Consider the following 16466-nt stretch of genomic DNA (forward strand, 5'->3'; position numbering starts at 1 on the left):
AGATAGAAAAACTAGCATACGCCCTAGTGATAGCAGCTCGGAAACTCCGCCCTTACTTCCAGGCTCACACCGTCATCGTCCTAACTGACAAACCTCTGAGACAAGTTTTACTCAAACCCGAGGTTTTTGGTCGACTGACGAAATGGGCCATCGAACTCAGCGAGTATGACCTCCAGTACAAACTGAGAACCGCTATTAAGGCCCAAGCTTTGGCAGATTTTATCGCCGAGTGCACTTTCAGCCACGAAGCCCCAAAGGTCGAGCCCGAGGTCCCCAGTTCGGGCGAACCCGGAGACCCCGAGCCCATAGAGTCTGAACCCCGTGAAGTAGCAACCAGTGTGGCATCTCTCCTGGTTAGGCGAAGCGCAAATTGGGATGAGGAGCCCTGGATCCTTCACGTGGATGGTTCCTCGAACCGGCAAGGCAGCAGATCTGGAATAGTCTTGTGCGGCCTGGGCGGCACAAAATTAGAATACGCACTACGCTTTGAGTTTGCGGCATCCAACAATGAGGCACAGTACGAAGCACTGATCGCCGGGCTGGACCTAGCGCGAAAGGTAAAGGCAAAACACTTGGTCATCTGCAGCGATTCTCAGCTCGTGGTCAACCAAGTTACAGGCGAGTACGAAGCACGCGAGCTCTCCATGATCGCATACTTGGCCAAAGTAAAAGAAGCCCTGCTCAACTTCCAGTCACACTTCATCAGGCAAATCCCGAGGTCAGAGAACACTGAGACCAACGCCCTGTCCTGGTTAGCCAGTACAAGTCACAACAACATGAGAACTGTTTACATAGAGGACTCACCTCAGCCTAGTATTCTCGGGAGGACAGAGGAGGTCGCTCCCGTCTTGGAGGCAGAGCCGAGCTGGATCGACCCACTCGCGAGCTTCTTGATAGACGGAACCCTCCCTGCTGAACGTAATGCGGCCAAGAGGGTGCAGCGCCAGGCAGCCAAATACGTCATAATAGATGAACGGTTATACCGACGGTCCTACACGCTCCCCTACTTGCGTTGCCTGCGATCTGCCGAAGCCGAGTTTGTACTCCACGACACTCATGAAGGCCTGTGCGACGGACACTTGGGGGGCAGAGCACTCGCCCAAAAAGCACTTCGACAAGGATACTACTGGCCAACGATGAAGGCAGAAGCTGTCGAGCTCGTAAAAAAATGCGGCAGGTGTCAGAAGCACGCCAGTATCCACCATCAACCTGCCTCCGACCTCAAATACCTCGCCAGCCCGTGGCCCTTTGCACAATGGGGCATCGACCTCCTGGGGTCATTTCCACCAGCAACAGGTGGAAGAAAATTCCTAGTTGTTGCAGTAGATTACTTTACGAAGTGGATAGAAGCCGAACCTCTGGCAATTGTTACAGCTCGAAACATACAGAACTTCTTTTGGAAGAACATAGTATGTTGATTCGGGTTACCTCGGGTACTAATCTCTGACAATGGCAAGCAGTTCGAAGATATCAAGTTCCAAGAGTGGTGCCAGAACATGGGGATTCGGCAAAACTTCACGTCTATCGCACACTCGTAGGCAAACGGTCAGACGGAAGTAATGAACAGAGCCATCTTGCACGGACTGAAAGCATGTCTGGATCGAGCTAAGGGATTGTGGGCCGAAGAGCTACCAAGTGTCTTGTGGGCTCACCGAACTACCAAAAAAACCACCACGGGAGAAACCCCCTTCAACCTCACCTATGGCACTGAAGCAGTAATCCCGGCGGAAATCGAAGTACCAACATTACGATTAGAAACATACGACGATCGGACAAACGGAGATGAGTTATGTACCAACCTCGACCTTTGGACGAGGTAAGGGACCTCACGCACATCTGAACGGCGGCATACCAACAGCAGGTAGCTCGCTACTACAATAGCAAAGTAAAGCAACGAAGCTTCCGAGTCGGTGACCTGGTCCTTCGTAAGATTATGGCGCCTGAACCCGGCGTGGGCAAGCTCGGACCTAACTGGGAAGGGCCCTATAAAGTAGAAAGAGTGCTCGGTGGGGGGGGGGGCATACGAACTCAAAACCTTGGAAGGCAAACAAGTACTTCGAGCGTGGAACATCGTGAACTTAAGGCGGTACTACTTATAAACCACCAAGCGAAGAGGACGAAATCAGGTCCTATGTGCCACGATGCAAGCCAAGAGAAACCTCGGCGTAAACACGCAAAGAAGTCGAGCATATTATCAGCTTGGCAAAAAACCAGTTCGCGGCAGAACAGGTCACAGAAGTATAATAACCCGGACAAAGTGACCGACAAAGAATCAGTTCGGGGAAAAAAGAACACGAGCAAAAAGACTATTTATTCCATTGCAAGAAACATGAGTACAGTGGCCATCAGAAAGGACTTACAAAAAAAAATTACATGCCCGGAGCCACCTCTTCGCCATCAGAAGGCACTTCAACAACACCTGAAGACCCTGCCTCTCCTTTAGAGTCCGGCTCGCCATCGGCAGCATTGGCCATCTCCTGAGTTATACGCGAAGTGGATATGGCACTTACATCGAGGTCGGAGTACGTATTCCGGATCATCCACCTGCTCAATTTGAACCCCCTCCTGTAAGAATCCACCATCAGATCGTCAAAACGCGGAGAGGCAATATAGTCCTCAACTGCCTTCTTCTTGGCGTCTTCAATGCCTTGGGAAAAAATCTGTGTTATCTCCCTGATGTCCTCCTGAAAATATTCAACTTGATGCTGCAAATCCAACTTCAAGTCCGCCATATGCTTGACAACTACCCCCATGGCTTCGGCGTCACGTTGAGACCTTGCCTGCCTGGCCATCGCGACGCGAGCATCTTCTTCAGCAGCGTAAGCAGCCGCCTCAGCAGCCCGGGTATTTGCCTCTACAGCGCGAAAAGCTTCTTCAGCAGCATGAGCGGCAGCCTTAGCAGCTCGCGCCTGTCGCGAGTTCCTCTCCACTTGGGCCGCCAAGGCCAGAATCAAAGAATTCACCTACCAAAAGAAACAAGTGAGCAATAACAGCAGAAGCAACAATAAAAAAGGAAGACATAATCTAACTTACCACCATGGCATGTGTTACGGCGCGGCAAGCGACCTGATTCAAGGGAAGATCAGTCCACGCTGCGACCTCCTCTGGGAAAGTAGCGTCCCTACTCTTCTGAAGAGCGTAGTTCGGCATCAACACGCTCCTAAACTCCCCTTGAGCTCCCGAGCCCGAGGGCCCAGCCCGCGTATGAGCGGACCCGGAGTGAGCAGGAGCACTTGAGTATGCAGGAGCGCCCGTATGAGTTGTCTCGGTGTAAGGAGCCCCGGCAGTTTCGTGCATCGGTGGAGTCACTTCGGGCTCCCTGGGCAGATCCTCCGACGTATGGTCTGGAACTTGGGGCTCCTCATCCAGGGGCAGCTCGATACGAGTTCGCTTGGCGACCCGCTTCCTCCTCTTCATACCTTGGCACAAACGCCCCCCGCGAGTTCTCTCCGCATCCATCACACCTGCAAAAACGAGTTCGACATCAGAAAAAATGAAAAGAACAGAGCAAGAAAACCGCATAGCTAGAAACCTACCCGAACTCAGGTCGACTGCAATAAGCTTGGCCTCCGTTAAGTAGTGGTGGCACTTAAAACCTTGTCGTGCCCATTGCCGGAGGCCCTTCACCGTCTCTTTATCGAGAGTCACGCCTGAATCAGGAGCAGCCTCACCCCACCTGGTCTGAAAGGGCCATCCTTGTGCACTTCGCACGCCAAAGTAGTCTCGTTTCCACGCCAGGACCTTATTAGGAAGATCGTGCAGAAGCTTAAAACCCTGGCGAGGAGAAAGGTAATATGTTCGTCTCCCCCCAGGAAGAGAACCCGCCTGTCTCTTGAGCATCAAGATGGAGGAGAATATCTCCAAGTCTAAGGGGAAGTTCTGCTCGCAAAAAAGAGAAACCGTCCCCACCAGGTTCCGAATATATTTCGGATGAAGTTGGCCAATGGTGACACCGAAGTGGTTTATGACTTCGACGAGAAGGGGATGGAAAGGAAGTCGCAACCCCGCAGCGAGCTGCTCCCGAAAAATCACGATCTCGTCAGGACCGTGTTCCCAAGGAAAGCTGCCCGAAGGAATAAAATATGTATACCCCCCAGGAAGGTTGTAAGACATAAGTATGGATTGAAGCCCCTCAGGCATTATGGTCGAAGGACCAAACCTGTCTAGCATCCGACCTCGGCGGGAGGTAGACGCCAAACTGCCCGAAGCGACTCGGCCTGCTGGTTCATAGTCCTCAAGCTCCACCTCAGGATCACTGAGGCAATCGAGGGACACGGCTCGGTTGGTGGAACCTACGTCGGCCCTACTCGAAGAATCGTCTGAGCTATCAAAGCTAGACATTGGGGAAAAAGATGGATTCAGGAAAGTACTCACTAGAAAGTTTGAAGAACAAGCCAAAGAACCGTGAAGGCTATATAACCAGCCTTGACGCGAGCTGGAAAAGACTTGGACGCGAGCTGAACGGTTGGGCGTGAGCTCAGTAGACAAACCGCAGAAGTGACAAACCGACTGGGGTCCCCCACTATTTATAGCTACAGTAACCAAGAATCGACCGTGCAGATCGAAGACGATCCGACGGCCTACGTTCATGCTGACCGCACGACCCTTAAGGTCGTGACATGATTGGCGCACGTCTTTCAAAAAAAAACGAAACGTCAGCGCATGTCTTTTCGAAACCAACGTCGCCTTGACATGCGTCTTTCCGAAACTAACGCGCTACACGTCTCCCTGACAGTCGCCCGCGCACGTACAGCAGTTGCGCGCCTTTTTGAAATGACCCGCTGTCACGTCCCAGCGACGCGAATTGGTTTGAAATTTAAAACGCGCGTTGTCGCAACCACCAGCATTCTTAAGCACGTTTCCAGCCTTCTCGGAAACCGAAAGAACCCTAGCAAAAGCAATTCGCGCAGTGAAGATTCGAAGGACGGGACAAATCCACCTGCTACCTCGCGAAACTCCCCGCACCATGGCAAGACCCCCGGCGCAAGGAGTGGGGGGCAATTGATGAAGGAAGATTTGGCCCGACCTCTCTATTACGTGACACGTGGCAGAAACAACAGCTCGGCAAAAGGGGCCAAGCCTAGGCGGGAACAAGGGGACACGAGCGGACTGAACTCTCTACCGGGGGCCCGAACTCACCCTTTGTAACAGCTCGGGATATACCTCGCCAAACTGACCCACCTTGTAACAACTTGGGATACACTTCGCCGAACTGACCCACTTTGTAACAGCTCGGGATACACTCGCCGAACTGGCCAATTTTGTAACAGCTCGGGATACACTTCGCCGAACTGATCCACCTTGTAACAGTTCGGGGTACACCTCGCCAAACTGACCTGCCCTATAGATACCTCCGAGCTCAAGACTTCGCCTCGCTCAGCACTTCGCATCACCTTCTGGGCACCAAAACCAAACAAGTCGTACCATGCCTGACATTAAGGAAGTCCGTGCCCGAGGGCGTCGCGCCTGACTAACTTGGGATCTGACGTTTGGCGGCAGCACTCTAAACGGCCACCTGCCACCGCCACTGACACCGCCATCTCCAGTTAGAAAGACGGTTAGGCAGTGACGGTTCTGTCTCAGCAGAAAGGACGACGGCCGAATTGACAAGCACAAGGGTAATCATACCCGACCTGACAAGGGCCTCGGGACGAGTGCACGAAATGATTATAAGAGCCCCCTGCCCCTCGACAAATGAGGTATGCAAACTTTGCGCTATCTGGTATTAACTTGCTTTTGAAGGATTCTAACTTGAGCTTCGGAGCCTCTACACCGGGTTCCCCCTGGAGCTTCCCCATCTCCTCCATTTCAAGTTCCCTACTACCCCGTTCAGAAGCAAGGCCGCGAATAGCTAAGACCGGCCGGATCGCGCTCCATCATGCTCTATAATATTATTCTGTCAGTGAAAGTTAGGGTTGAGGAGGATTTTAGAAAGTTTATGTGTTTGACTGTTTTCCTATGGAACATAAGGGAAGCCAGGAACCATGCCAATTTCAAAATTTTGTTGATGATCCCATCCATATTTTACTCTCTGTATACTGTAGTGAATGATGGGTGGCTCAATCAGCCAGCTAACAAACTGCAGTGCTCTTATAATTCTATGGCAGCTTCAAATTGGGTAAATCATTCATTATCCAACTGATATATTATCATATACATGGATGGTGCAGCGGTAGTTTAGACTGCGGTTGCATGGATAATGGTGAATGAATTGGTTTGAGGAGGTTTTTGCAGAACTCGGATTCAGTACCGTTCACACCATCCTCATAAACACAGCCCCGTATATTGAGAATACCTTCATATATTGTACATTTTAATTCATGAGAATATATTTTCAAAGCACAACTGAAAGTGGTTGAGAGTACAGTGTGAGCATCGTTGTTGTGATGACTGAATCCGATATTATTTTTACGGGTTGGTATTGTTTCAATTCATGCATAAAATGTTGAAAACTGTGAAGATATGGCCATCTCCTTAGCTCTTCCTTTTTTTTCCTTACGGCTGTCAAATAGGTCCAGTCTGGGTTGGATCTAAGTAGAACAAGGCTTCTAACATTCAAGTCATGTCTCACAACATGATTGATTGATTGTTGTTTCGTGGGCTCAACGGTGCTTTAGGCTCCTTTTCTTGGTTAATTCAAATGGTTTTGCATGATAGAATACTTCAGATGGTCCCCTCGTTTACATCAATCTCCCTTTCTATCATGTTCCTCGGGCTGTGAGCCTGTGAATGTGTTGGTCCATCGTCTTGCTACTTTTTACCGTGAGGTTTCCTTTGAATGTTTATGGGAGGAGTCTCCCCTGATGTCTTGGTTAATATTTTACATGATCTATTATAAGCTGAAAGGGCTTAGAAAAGCTAATTAGGACAGGACAAGAAGGATATGAATAAGTGGTAAAAATGATTTCAGGGTCCACAATTTAATTAATAATCATAATGATGAATAGAATGGTAGAACAAGGTTTGTATGATGATGATGATTTCCTAAAATTGTATATTGTTAATGGCAGAAGCAACAATGAATGGGTGTACTGTGTGAGTTTTGAGCTCGCCAAATGGAAATTAACAAATTCTCCACCCAAGTTGTGAGTTCTTCACACCAACCTCATAACATGTTCTAATCGCATATCAGGAATATCTCATGTATTTATATGTTATTATTCATCCATGGGAGATGTTACCAATATATGGTGGGATGTGATTGTGAGGAGTGCGTGTTTTGTAAGGAATTGATTCCATCACCCAAATTGCAATTCATAGTTCTGTGGCACATTAGCCCATGTTCATGTAATAATACTTCCAGGAATCTGCATAATCCATTTTGAATTGGTTTAATTGGTTCAAGTACTGCTCTGGTGACATTTTTAGCTAACGCAAGGCTTAATTCGGAAAGAGTACAAATATAAATATGTAGAGTGCAAAAAAACCTTATATTTTGTATTACTAAACCTATAACTGCACCATACATATTTCTACTTGTACACTATGGAAATTGAACCTAATGCACAATCAGAATAACAGTAAAATTGAACTAGCTAATATTACTATTATCTCCATCATTGTTATGACCATCATTGTTATGAAGGAGGAGGAGGTGGTGGTGGAGGTGGAGGATTACAATGAGACAAAGAATTATTAGATAATTGGTGAGGACTGTCTGGGCTGACTGTTACAACGTGGGAGAATTCATATACAAAAGGAGGCTTGGAGGGCGTAGGAATATCCAACTCTAAGCCTTTAAGCATGCGGGTTACCTTGGTCATGGTAGGCCGTAATGCAGGAGATTCTTGAGTACACAGCAGTCCCACTTGAACCACCTTTTGCACTTGCTCCTTTATATTCTCCTCACCCTTCAAGCTTTCATCTACTATTTCCCATACCGTATTCGACTGATAGTGATTCCATGTCTGTTAAATTATATATAACATTGTTGATTGGTTAATACACAAATAGTCCATATATGTTTTATCAACTGATTATTGAGGTTAATGCTGCGATTTGGGCTGGATTAGTCCAAATCCAGTTTGAAAATGTAAGATTGGGTTGGGTTGGATTGAAGTTCAGATTAGGCTTATCATTGAAAGCTATGAATTCGACTTAATTTCAGGTTGGGTTAGGATTGAGTCTTGGTCAATCCAAACCTGATTATATGTAATGTAAAATTTCTTTAAAACATGATAACTATGTCTTTCTATAAGAAAAATCTATGGTGACGGAAAGGTTTTGACCAATCAAAACCCCCTTATAAATTTTGATGAAAATTCACCTGATAGGTTACTACTTGACAAAAAGAGAAAAAAAGTTGGGCTAACTTGATCCCATCCCTGATTATTTATGAGGCAAAATTTCTCTAAAACAAGCTAACTATGTCCTTCTATAGGAAAAATCTATGATGCAGGTCCCCATAATTTTGATGAAAATCCACCTGGTTGGTTACCACTTGACAAAAGGAGGTAGAGAAGTTGAGCCAACCTGATTATTTAAGGCAAAATTTCTATAAAATATGATAACTATGTCCTTCTATAAGAAAAATCTATAATGCCGGTAGGCTCAAAGCCTTTGACCAATCAAAACCTCCCATGTGATGAAAACCCACCTGATTGGTTAAAAGAGATAAAGAAGTTGGGCCAACCTGATCCCAAACGAACTCAAAAACTTTGAATTAATGGTTAACCCAGCCCAATTTGTAGCTAGCATGCATGTATGTATTTATGTATGTATGTCAAGTTTGTAAGGGAATTTCCTGGTCATTATATAGACTCTATCGACCTTGAATTGCAGGTATAGATTGCCATATTGAGATGTGCGGCTACAGTGATAAGGTACGGGTAGAAGAAGTGAGTAGGAAATCTGGGTTCCTCAGGTCAATATGTAAAATGATGCAAGTAAAAGAAGAGAAGAAAAGAAAAAGAAATGGTAGTGAGAATTTACAGAGGTAACTAGAGTATGCAGGGGATCATCTGCCTGGAAACTGCCATTCCTCGCTCCGCTGACAATTTCAAGCACCAAAACTCCGTAGCTGTAAACATCTACTTTCTCGGTTAAACGACCATGAGCAAGGTACTCGGGAGCCATATACCCTCTGCGATTGCAAACGCACAATTAACCCCAACCCAAAATAAAAATAAAAAAGTTGAAAGAATATCTCATCTCGCAGATATTAAGTTATGACTTACAATGTGCCTTCAATAAGAGGGCACGCGTTGATTCCATCACCGTAACAAAACTTGGCCAGACCGAAATCTGCAATCTTGGGTCTGTAACGCAAGTCTAATAAGATATTACTTGCCTTGATGTCCCTGTGAACAATCGTTACGCCATCATTGGTGTGAAGGTATTCTAGACCCTCTGCTGTTCCTATAATTACATTCAGCCTTTTTGGCCAGTCCAATTCTTTCTTCCTCTCAGGATCTGCCTCCCATGGACAATAGAGGTTCAAAATTAGGACCATTAATACCCATTTAACTGGACAATAATTTCAAACTTCATATGCTTTTGGCAAGAGTTGCTTTTGTTTTGAGAAACTAACCATATTACTCTTGGTCAACCCTTACAAGATTGCAGTTTTCTTTTTGCTTTTGGATTGTTAATTAAGGGGAAGGAGGTTTTCGTCAATAATCCCATTTGGGACAAGCTGCATTAACTGAGTTGCTTTGGTTGACCATCAGTGTTCCCCATAAGTCATTTAAGTAGCTTTCTGGTGTTTGAAACGGGATTGGATCTAATAGGCACAACTAAGCACCTTTAATGAAGTTTTTTTTTTTCAAGGGTATGCTGGGGTCATTTTAAGGGACAGGTGTCAAAAAAATTTTCAAATGCTCATCGAACGTGCTTACAATACTGTGGTTTACCTGATCAGGATGGATTTAAAACACCCATATTGGATTTTCAGATTTTCATCAAATACATCTTCAGAAATTTCCATATAGGGCCCAGCTTGGAACACTAGAAGCCGCCCCATCAAAGTCCTCTCAAACTTGTACAATATGAATGGTTTTTTTATCATACATTAGCAAACACCCCCTAAAATTGTAGTTCCAATTGAAATATTTTCATTCATGATTCAACAATATTGGGGTCAAGTTAGGATTGAGATCCATCCATGATGCAGCCCTACATATATGGTTTGTAGGGTCCATTTGTTTGTTAAGGTGAGTAATTTGGACTAATGATCAACTAAAGTGTGTGTAATGAGGCCGCTTACCAAATAGAAGATAATCAAGGCTTTTGTTAGGGGCAAATTCATAAATAAGAAGGCTAAGTTGGGTAGTGAGGCAACAGCCTAGGAAACGAGCCAAATTCTTGTGCTGGACACCAGTTATGATCTTCATCTCGTTTTGGATTTCTTTCATTTGATGCTTATGGCTTATATGCAGCCTCTTTATCGCAATTTCCCGACCATCTGCCAATGTTCCCTGATGCATGCAAAGGGAAGCGACAAAAACACATTACAGCTTATAAACACTAACTACCACTATTACTTAACATGTGTTTGGAACCAAAAAAATTGATTAATTAAGGAAGCTTTTTACCTTGAATACGTCGCCATATGCTCCAAAACCAAGCTTGTTAGCTTCACTGAAGTTGTCTGAGGCCTTCTCCAATGTCGAGTACTTAAAAGTGGAGCTCTTCGTCAACATTGAAGACTCTATGTCCACTTTTTTATAACAAAACAACAACACACAAAACCAATCATAAACCAAACCTACAGCCACAATTTCATTCTTTCTAAAAAGGAGACGAAATCTTCTGCACCGTGGTTGCATGAGGTACCCAATGAATAGCAAAGCACACCAGCTTAAATTAGGGTTGCAATTCAATTGGCCCAACTTGAAAATTTAGGGTTTAGGGTTTGGGCTCATTAAAAATTTAAAAATTTCCAAACCCAATCCAATTCAAGTGCAAATAGATCCAATCCAATCTTATTTGGTCGAATGGTGGAATTTGGATCACATAGGATTCCATCAGAAATTAGATCGGATTCATGTCATCCCCTATCCTATCCAAGAAGATCTGATCTGATATAAATTATATATTTATAAATATAAATATATATAATGCATATATATATATATACACACTATTTATTTATTTATTTATAAACATATTTTTTATATTATATTTTTATAAATTTATTATATTATTTATGTTTTATAAAAAACATGTATATATATGATGAAAATAATTAAAAATACTTATATTTTTTTGTTTTTATTTTATTTAAATTAATATATTTTATTTTTTTAATAAATTATTAAGTTTTAAAGAAAATAAATCAGATCAGATCAAACCCGAAGATCCAACAACTTATCGGATAAGATTCGAATTCAAGTTGAGTGTTATCAGATACGACTATATTTTCGAATCGGATCGGATTGGACATAAACAGTATCGGATATTGGAATCCGATCCGATCGGCTTCATTTCAAACGACGGGGGCGGGTGTGTTGGTCAGTCATCGGAAGTATCTTTAAATGCGATCATAATTCATACCAGTATTAATAAATCAAATGGGATGCAATCAGAAATCTGAAGTTAAACATGCTTGAAAAAAGATACCTTTAAGAGATTTATGCCTATGTACGACTTTGTAGACGATTTTACCCATGCAGAGGCCGATGAGGACAGTTATGACGCAGATGACGGCAGTAGCAGCAGTGATGGTGCTGAATGCAAAAAGGGATAGGTCTGGTCTACAAAGGATTAGAAGGGGAATTGTATTAAAATTTGTAGATGAATAATTTGATGACTCCCGAGTCCCGAATCAGATCAGAATTTGAGGGTTGAGAGGGAGGAGGAGGTTTTGGTAATTACCGTGTAGGAAGGGGAAATACCAGTACTGTGGGTCGTTGAAGAAACGGTAGTTGGAGTATCTTAAGAAGCAGCCAGCATTAGCCACACGGCCTTCCGTCGACGGCAGGCAATTGAGAATGGAATACGAGGCGTTTCTCAGGCAAGACTTACACGACTCCTCGTCCAGCGTATTCCAGCAATTTGCATATGCGTATGTGGAACAGAGGGGTGATCCATCGTATCCACCTCCGGCAAACCCATCGTTTCTCGGCGCTTCCGACGCCACATTTCTGATCACCCGCTGCGTTATGGATATAAAATCCGGTGATGTATCCATATCCACTGCCCCGCATACCTGTTTTTTTATTCAATAATCAATAATAAACTCATCATCGTCGTCGACGTCGGCGTCGGCGTCGTTAATGAATGAGAAACAACCGTCAAGGAAAAGGAAAAATTACGGTTTTGTCTGAAGATAGGAGGGTCTCGTTGTAGAAGGTATAATTGTCAACTCTCATGAAACAACCGTCAAGGTAAATACGGCCGGAGACTTTGGGAAAGCATCCAGGGAGGAGGGCGAGGCATCGATCCAAGCAGAGAAGGCAGTCATCGGTGGAGAGATCATAAAAGCACTGAGCCATGAGGTGGAGCTGGTTGGGAGGATGCCCTGTAGACGCTGTCGCATAACCGTTGTCACGGATGTCATCTCTAATCATACGTGTAACCTTTGAGAAGTTCTTAATGTAAACCTTAGAATTCTTTGCATGTTTTTTCCCGCATATTCTCGCCACAATATCAGTCCGTGGGCTTGCCTCCGTTACCTGCACCAACAGCCATACCAAGAGGACGATGTAGACCCGGCGATTTTCCATTGCAGGAGACCATAACACAGAACATCATAGAGAGAGAGAGAGAAGGAAAGGAGAAGAAATGGAGACTATCGTCTCTCATCTTTCCTTTTGTTTTTCTGTCATTGATTATAGTTTTGTTTTATTTTTAGTCTACGTACTCGTGGTGTTTATTTATCCCATCTATATACAAACCACTTCTGCGCCCTCTATATATGTTGTTGTGGTGTAATCTCAGAATCCGGCTCGTATAGATAATCTGGATTCATTTTTGTGCTCCGCCTATACGTTGACTCCTCGAGTCTTAAGAATTGTTTTTTCAGTTTTTCTCTTAGAATCATGGTAAACATTTGAATTTCGTTGACCAATGTATGCTTTAAGTCCAAATTTGATTCTTCAAAGTCTATATGTAGGATGTATATCAGATTCCAACTTTATTCTTATTGAATTTAAAATGGATCTTATATTATTGAAACATTCCTTATATTTTGCAACCATTTTATTTTATTTAAGAATTATTTGTACTGTCATTTGAAAATGGTCAAGTAAGGGCATGTTTATTTTGAAAGTATCCATTGCACTTCTTTTTCAAAGAAAAAGAAAAGAAAAAGAGTGGTTGCATGCGTTTTACTAAGGGCAAGAACAACATTTCCCTTTTTTATACTAGTTGAGAAGCCCGTGTGATGCACGGGTGAAAATAAATGCAAAAATCAATAAGTAAAAATATAATTAAATTCACTAATGAAAATCGAGTATGATAATAAAAATCTAATTTGGGATGAAAATATGGTATTGACCTCAACTTCGGAAGGACTTGGATTTAGGTCTTTAGTAGCTACAATCTAATCCAAACCCATTATGGCATTTGGCATCCTATACCTTGTCAATTGTCTCACTTGTTGATGATCATATCCCACTGCCACTAGGGTTAGGGGGTTAAGGGGATGAGAGATGGACTACCCCCACTTGTGTATCCCCATGAAACATAAGAGAAAAAAAAAAACAAAAACAAAAAAGGAATAAAAACTTTTAATTAATGGAGTTGGTAACAAGATGGAGACACTATAGTATAATAATCTTTAGACTTTTTTAGTAAATATAATATTTTTACATTTGATTGGGGCATTATGGAACTTTTAACCTCATGAAAACTTTCTTCCCCCATCTATGTTTAAGTTGATACTATTAGAGGGCAAAAACAATTCTTTATTCTACTTAACCATTTTTAATGTGGACTATTGTTATGGGAGTTCACTTTCTCAGTATTCAACTTATAAACATGTAATAAATTTATATGTCAAGTTGAAAAAAAAAAAAACCAACCTTAATAGTTAATACAATGCCTAGGCTATTGAATTGTAGTAGCTATGGTCTTCGGAATATCTTTTGTCCTCTTCATCAAAACCCTCATCATCATTCCTCTCCCTGCAAAGATTAGTTATGATCTTCACTTTCAAATTCACTTCTCTGTTTATCTCTTTCCCTCACTCAAGCGAAAATGCCTTTGATTAGTTTGTTTCTATCTTCAAGACCAACATGTTAATGGTGAATGCTCCTAACAGATTATAACTTAGACCTTTTGGGTTTAGGTGATGAAATGGGGTATGTCTTTCCAATTTATACCACTGATTAGGCATAGTATTCATCTTCTAAGATATCACCAGTTTAATAAAATGATTTTATTTTTTTTACAATGGATCATAAAATACATGAGAGCTTTTATTCTTTTTGGTAACTAAACAACATACCAAAATTTAATCTTGCTTTTTACTCCAAAACCATCCAGCCACACTATTCGCCTTTGTCTTCTTAGTTGTTGGTTATCTTCCACTTCATCAACATGATTCTGCTACCATGGTAAAGAGAGGGAGAGGGATAGGTCCTGTTTTTAAGATTTTTAAATTATTTTATTTTCTTCCAAAAGCATATGAAAGTTTCTTCCAGTAAGCAGTCCTTGCTTTTCTTTTCTATATTTCGCTTTTGATCAAAAATTAAACATTCATATAATTTTAATTATGTTTTCTTCTTTGGAGAAGATATATTTCTTATGGTCCACTGAATGTGAAACCCCTTTCTATAAAACCATAACATGGCTATAATATATAATTGAATCTTTCTTATTGAGTCTAATTCACCCATACCTAAAAAAAAGTATCCAAACAAAACCTAAATTAATATTAAGCCCATAATAGGATTCTTATTATCTAACTAAAATTAATATTAATTCAATAAGAGGTGCCTTTTGTATTCTTCTCAAGTCTTGGTGTTTAGATGATTTCACATGCACTATGTTATTCGTAAGTGAGGTTCATGCATTTTTTATTTTTATTCTAAATATCAGGGTGAATTTACTAGAATAATTGATTGATATATGATTTTAGCAAAAACATAAATAATGATAAATTATTGGTTATGGGATCTACAACCATGTTAACAGTTTGCATTCTCCTTTTTTTTTTTTACCATTGGAAAATCTTTGATGGACAGTATATGGCCTCGTGATAGTTAAATACTGAAAAAATAATAAGATAGGGTAAAAAGGGAAAGTAAAATCAGATTTTTTTACTAAACAATTGTTACCATTCTCATAAACAATTGTTACCATTCTCATTTTTATAAATGGTACAAATTAAACTTACTCGAATGGGTATTACAATCAAAAACATCATTTTCCACTTTTGTCTAATGCAAGGTCAATTAAGTAAATTAATTGTCAATTATAGGGGTGTTTTAGTATATCCACAAAATTATAGGCGTGTTTTAGTAAATGACCTTTTGTAAAATTTGAACCTAGGACTCTTCACCATAAATATGGCATTCAAATCAATTACTTGTCAAAACGATACTAACATCCAAATCAATTACTAATACATAGAACATAAATTTTAGGTATAACCAATCAACCGATATCATAAAAGTGGTAACTAATGTAACCGTTTTTGTTCACGTACCATTTTTTGGTGATTTAATTTTTTTTGGCTAAGTACCTCGTATTTGACCCGATGGTGACGTGCCTTGGTGGCGAACTCCTTGGTTGAGAACTACCTGGTGGCGAGCTCCTTGGTGGAGAGCTACTTGGTGACGAACTGCTTGGTGGAGAACTGCCTGGTGGTGAGCTCCCTGGTGGCAAACTGCTTGGTGGTGAGCTCCCTGGTGGCGAACTGCTTGGTGGCGAGCTCCCTGGTGGAGAGCTACTTGGTGGCGAACTGCTTGGTGGTGAGCTCCCTAGTGGTGAATTTTCTAGTGGCAAGCTCCCTAAAGGAGAGCTGCTTGGTGGCGAACTGCCTGGTGGTGAGCTCCCTGGTGCAGCGCAACCCGACTACCCTCTGCATGAGGTGATTTCCTCTCCTTTGTATGCAGCGGGAGCTGAGGGACCTGCGATAACTAAATCAGAGGACCCGGGGGTATTTTCCCAACGGGGACTCTCCGATGCCTAAGTTAGCATCCTGATTACAGAGAGCTTGGAGAGAAATGAGAGAGCTAGAGAGCAGGGGTTACCATCCTTTTTTTTCCCTCTCCCTAGCTTTGGGGGTCGGAGTCCTTATATAGTGGTGTCCTCGCGTGTTAGGTGGGTGAAAAGCCTTCAAACGGTAAGACTCGTCATATCCCGTCAGAATTGGGGTACGGTGGTGAACTCCTCGAGGTTGTCAGGCTGGCGCTTGTGTTAGGAGGCCATGTCGGCGCCTGGGCTAGGTTATCAGGTCGGCTCCTGTATCAGTCGGCGGGTCGGTGTCTGGGCGAGGTTGTCAGGTCAGCGCCTGCACCAGTGTTAGTCGGCGGGTCGATGTCTGGGCCAAATTGTCAAGTCGACGCCTGTGTAAGTCG

At 42.8% G+C, this 16466-nt stretch overlaps 1 protein-coding gene across 1 annotated transcript; it reads right to left on the reverse strand.

Annotated features, from left to right (window-relative positions):
• Positions 1-7515: 7515 nt before the first annotated feature.
• LOC148853841 (cysteine-rich receptor-like protein kinase 46) lies at positions 7516-12785 on the reverse strand. Its single transcript, XM_088940884.1, has 8 exons — positions 12255-12785; positions 11815-12148; positions 11560-11688; positions 10533-10657; positions 10205-10415; positions 9177-9411; positions 8932-9082; positions 7516-7907 (listed from the first exon to the last, which is right to left on the reverse strand). Exons 1-8 carry the CDS (start codon positions 12663-12665, stop codon positions 7578-7580), a joined length of 1926 nt encoding a protein of 641 aa, XP_088797010.1. The 5' UTR covers positions 12666-12785; the 3' UTR covers positions 7516-7577.
• Positions 12786-16466: the final 3681 nt, after the last annotated feature.

This window comes from Nelumbo lutea, chromosome 4 (genome assembly GCF_056320005.1).
Source record: "Nelumbo lutea isolate HS-2025 chromosome 4, American lotus-T2T, whole genome shotgun sequence".
In the NCBI taxonomy this organism is placed as follows: Eukaryota; Viridiplantae; Streptophyta; class Magnoliopsida; order Proteales; family Nelumbonaceae; genus Nelumbo; species Nelumbo lutea.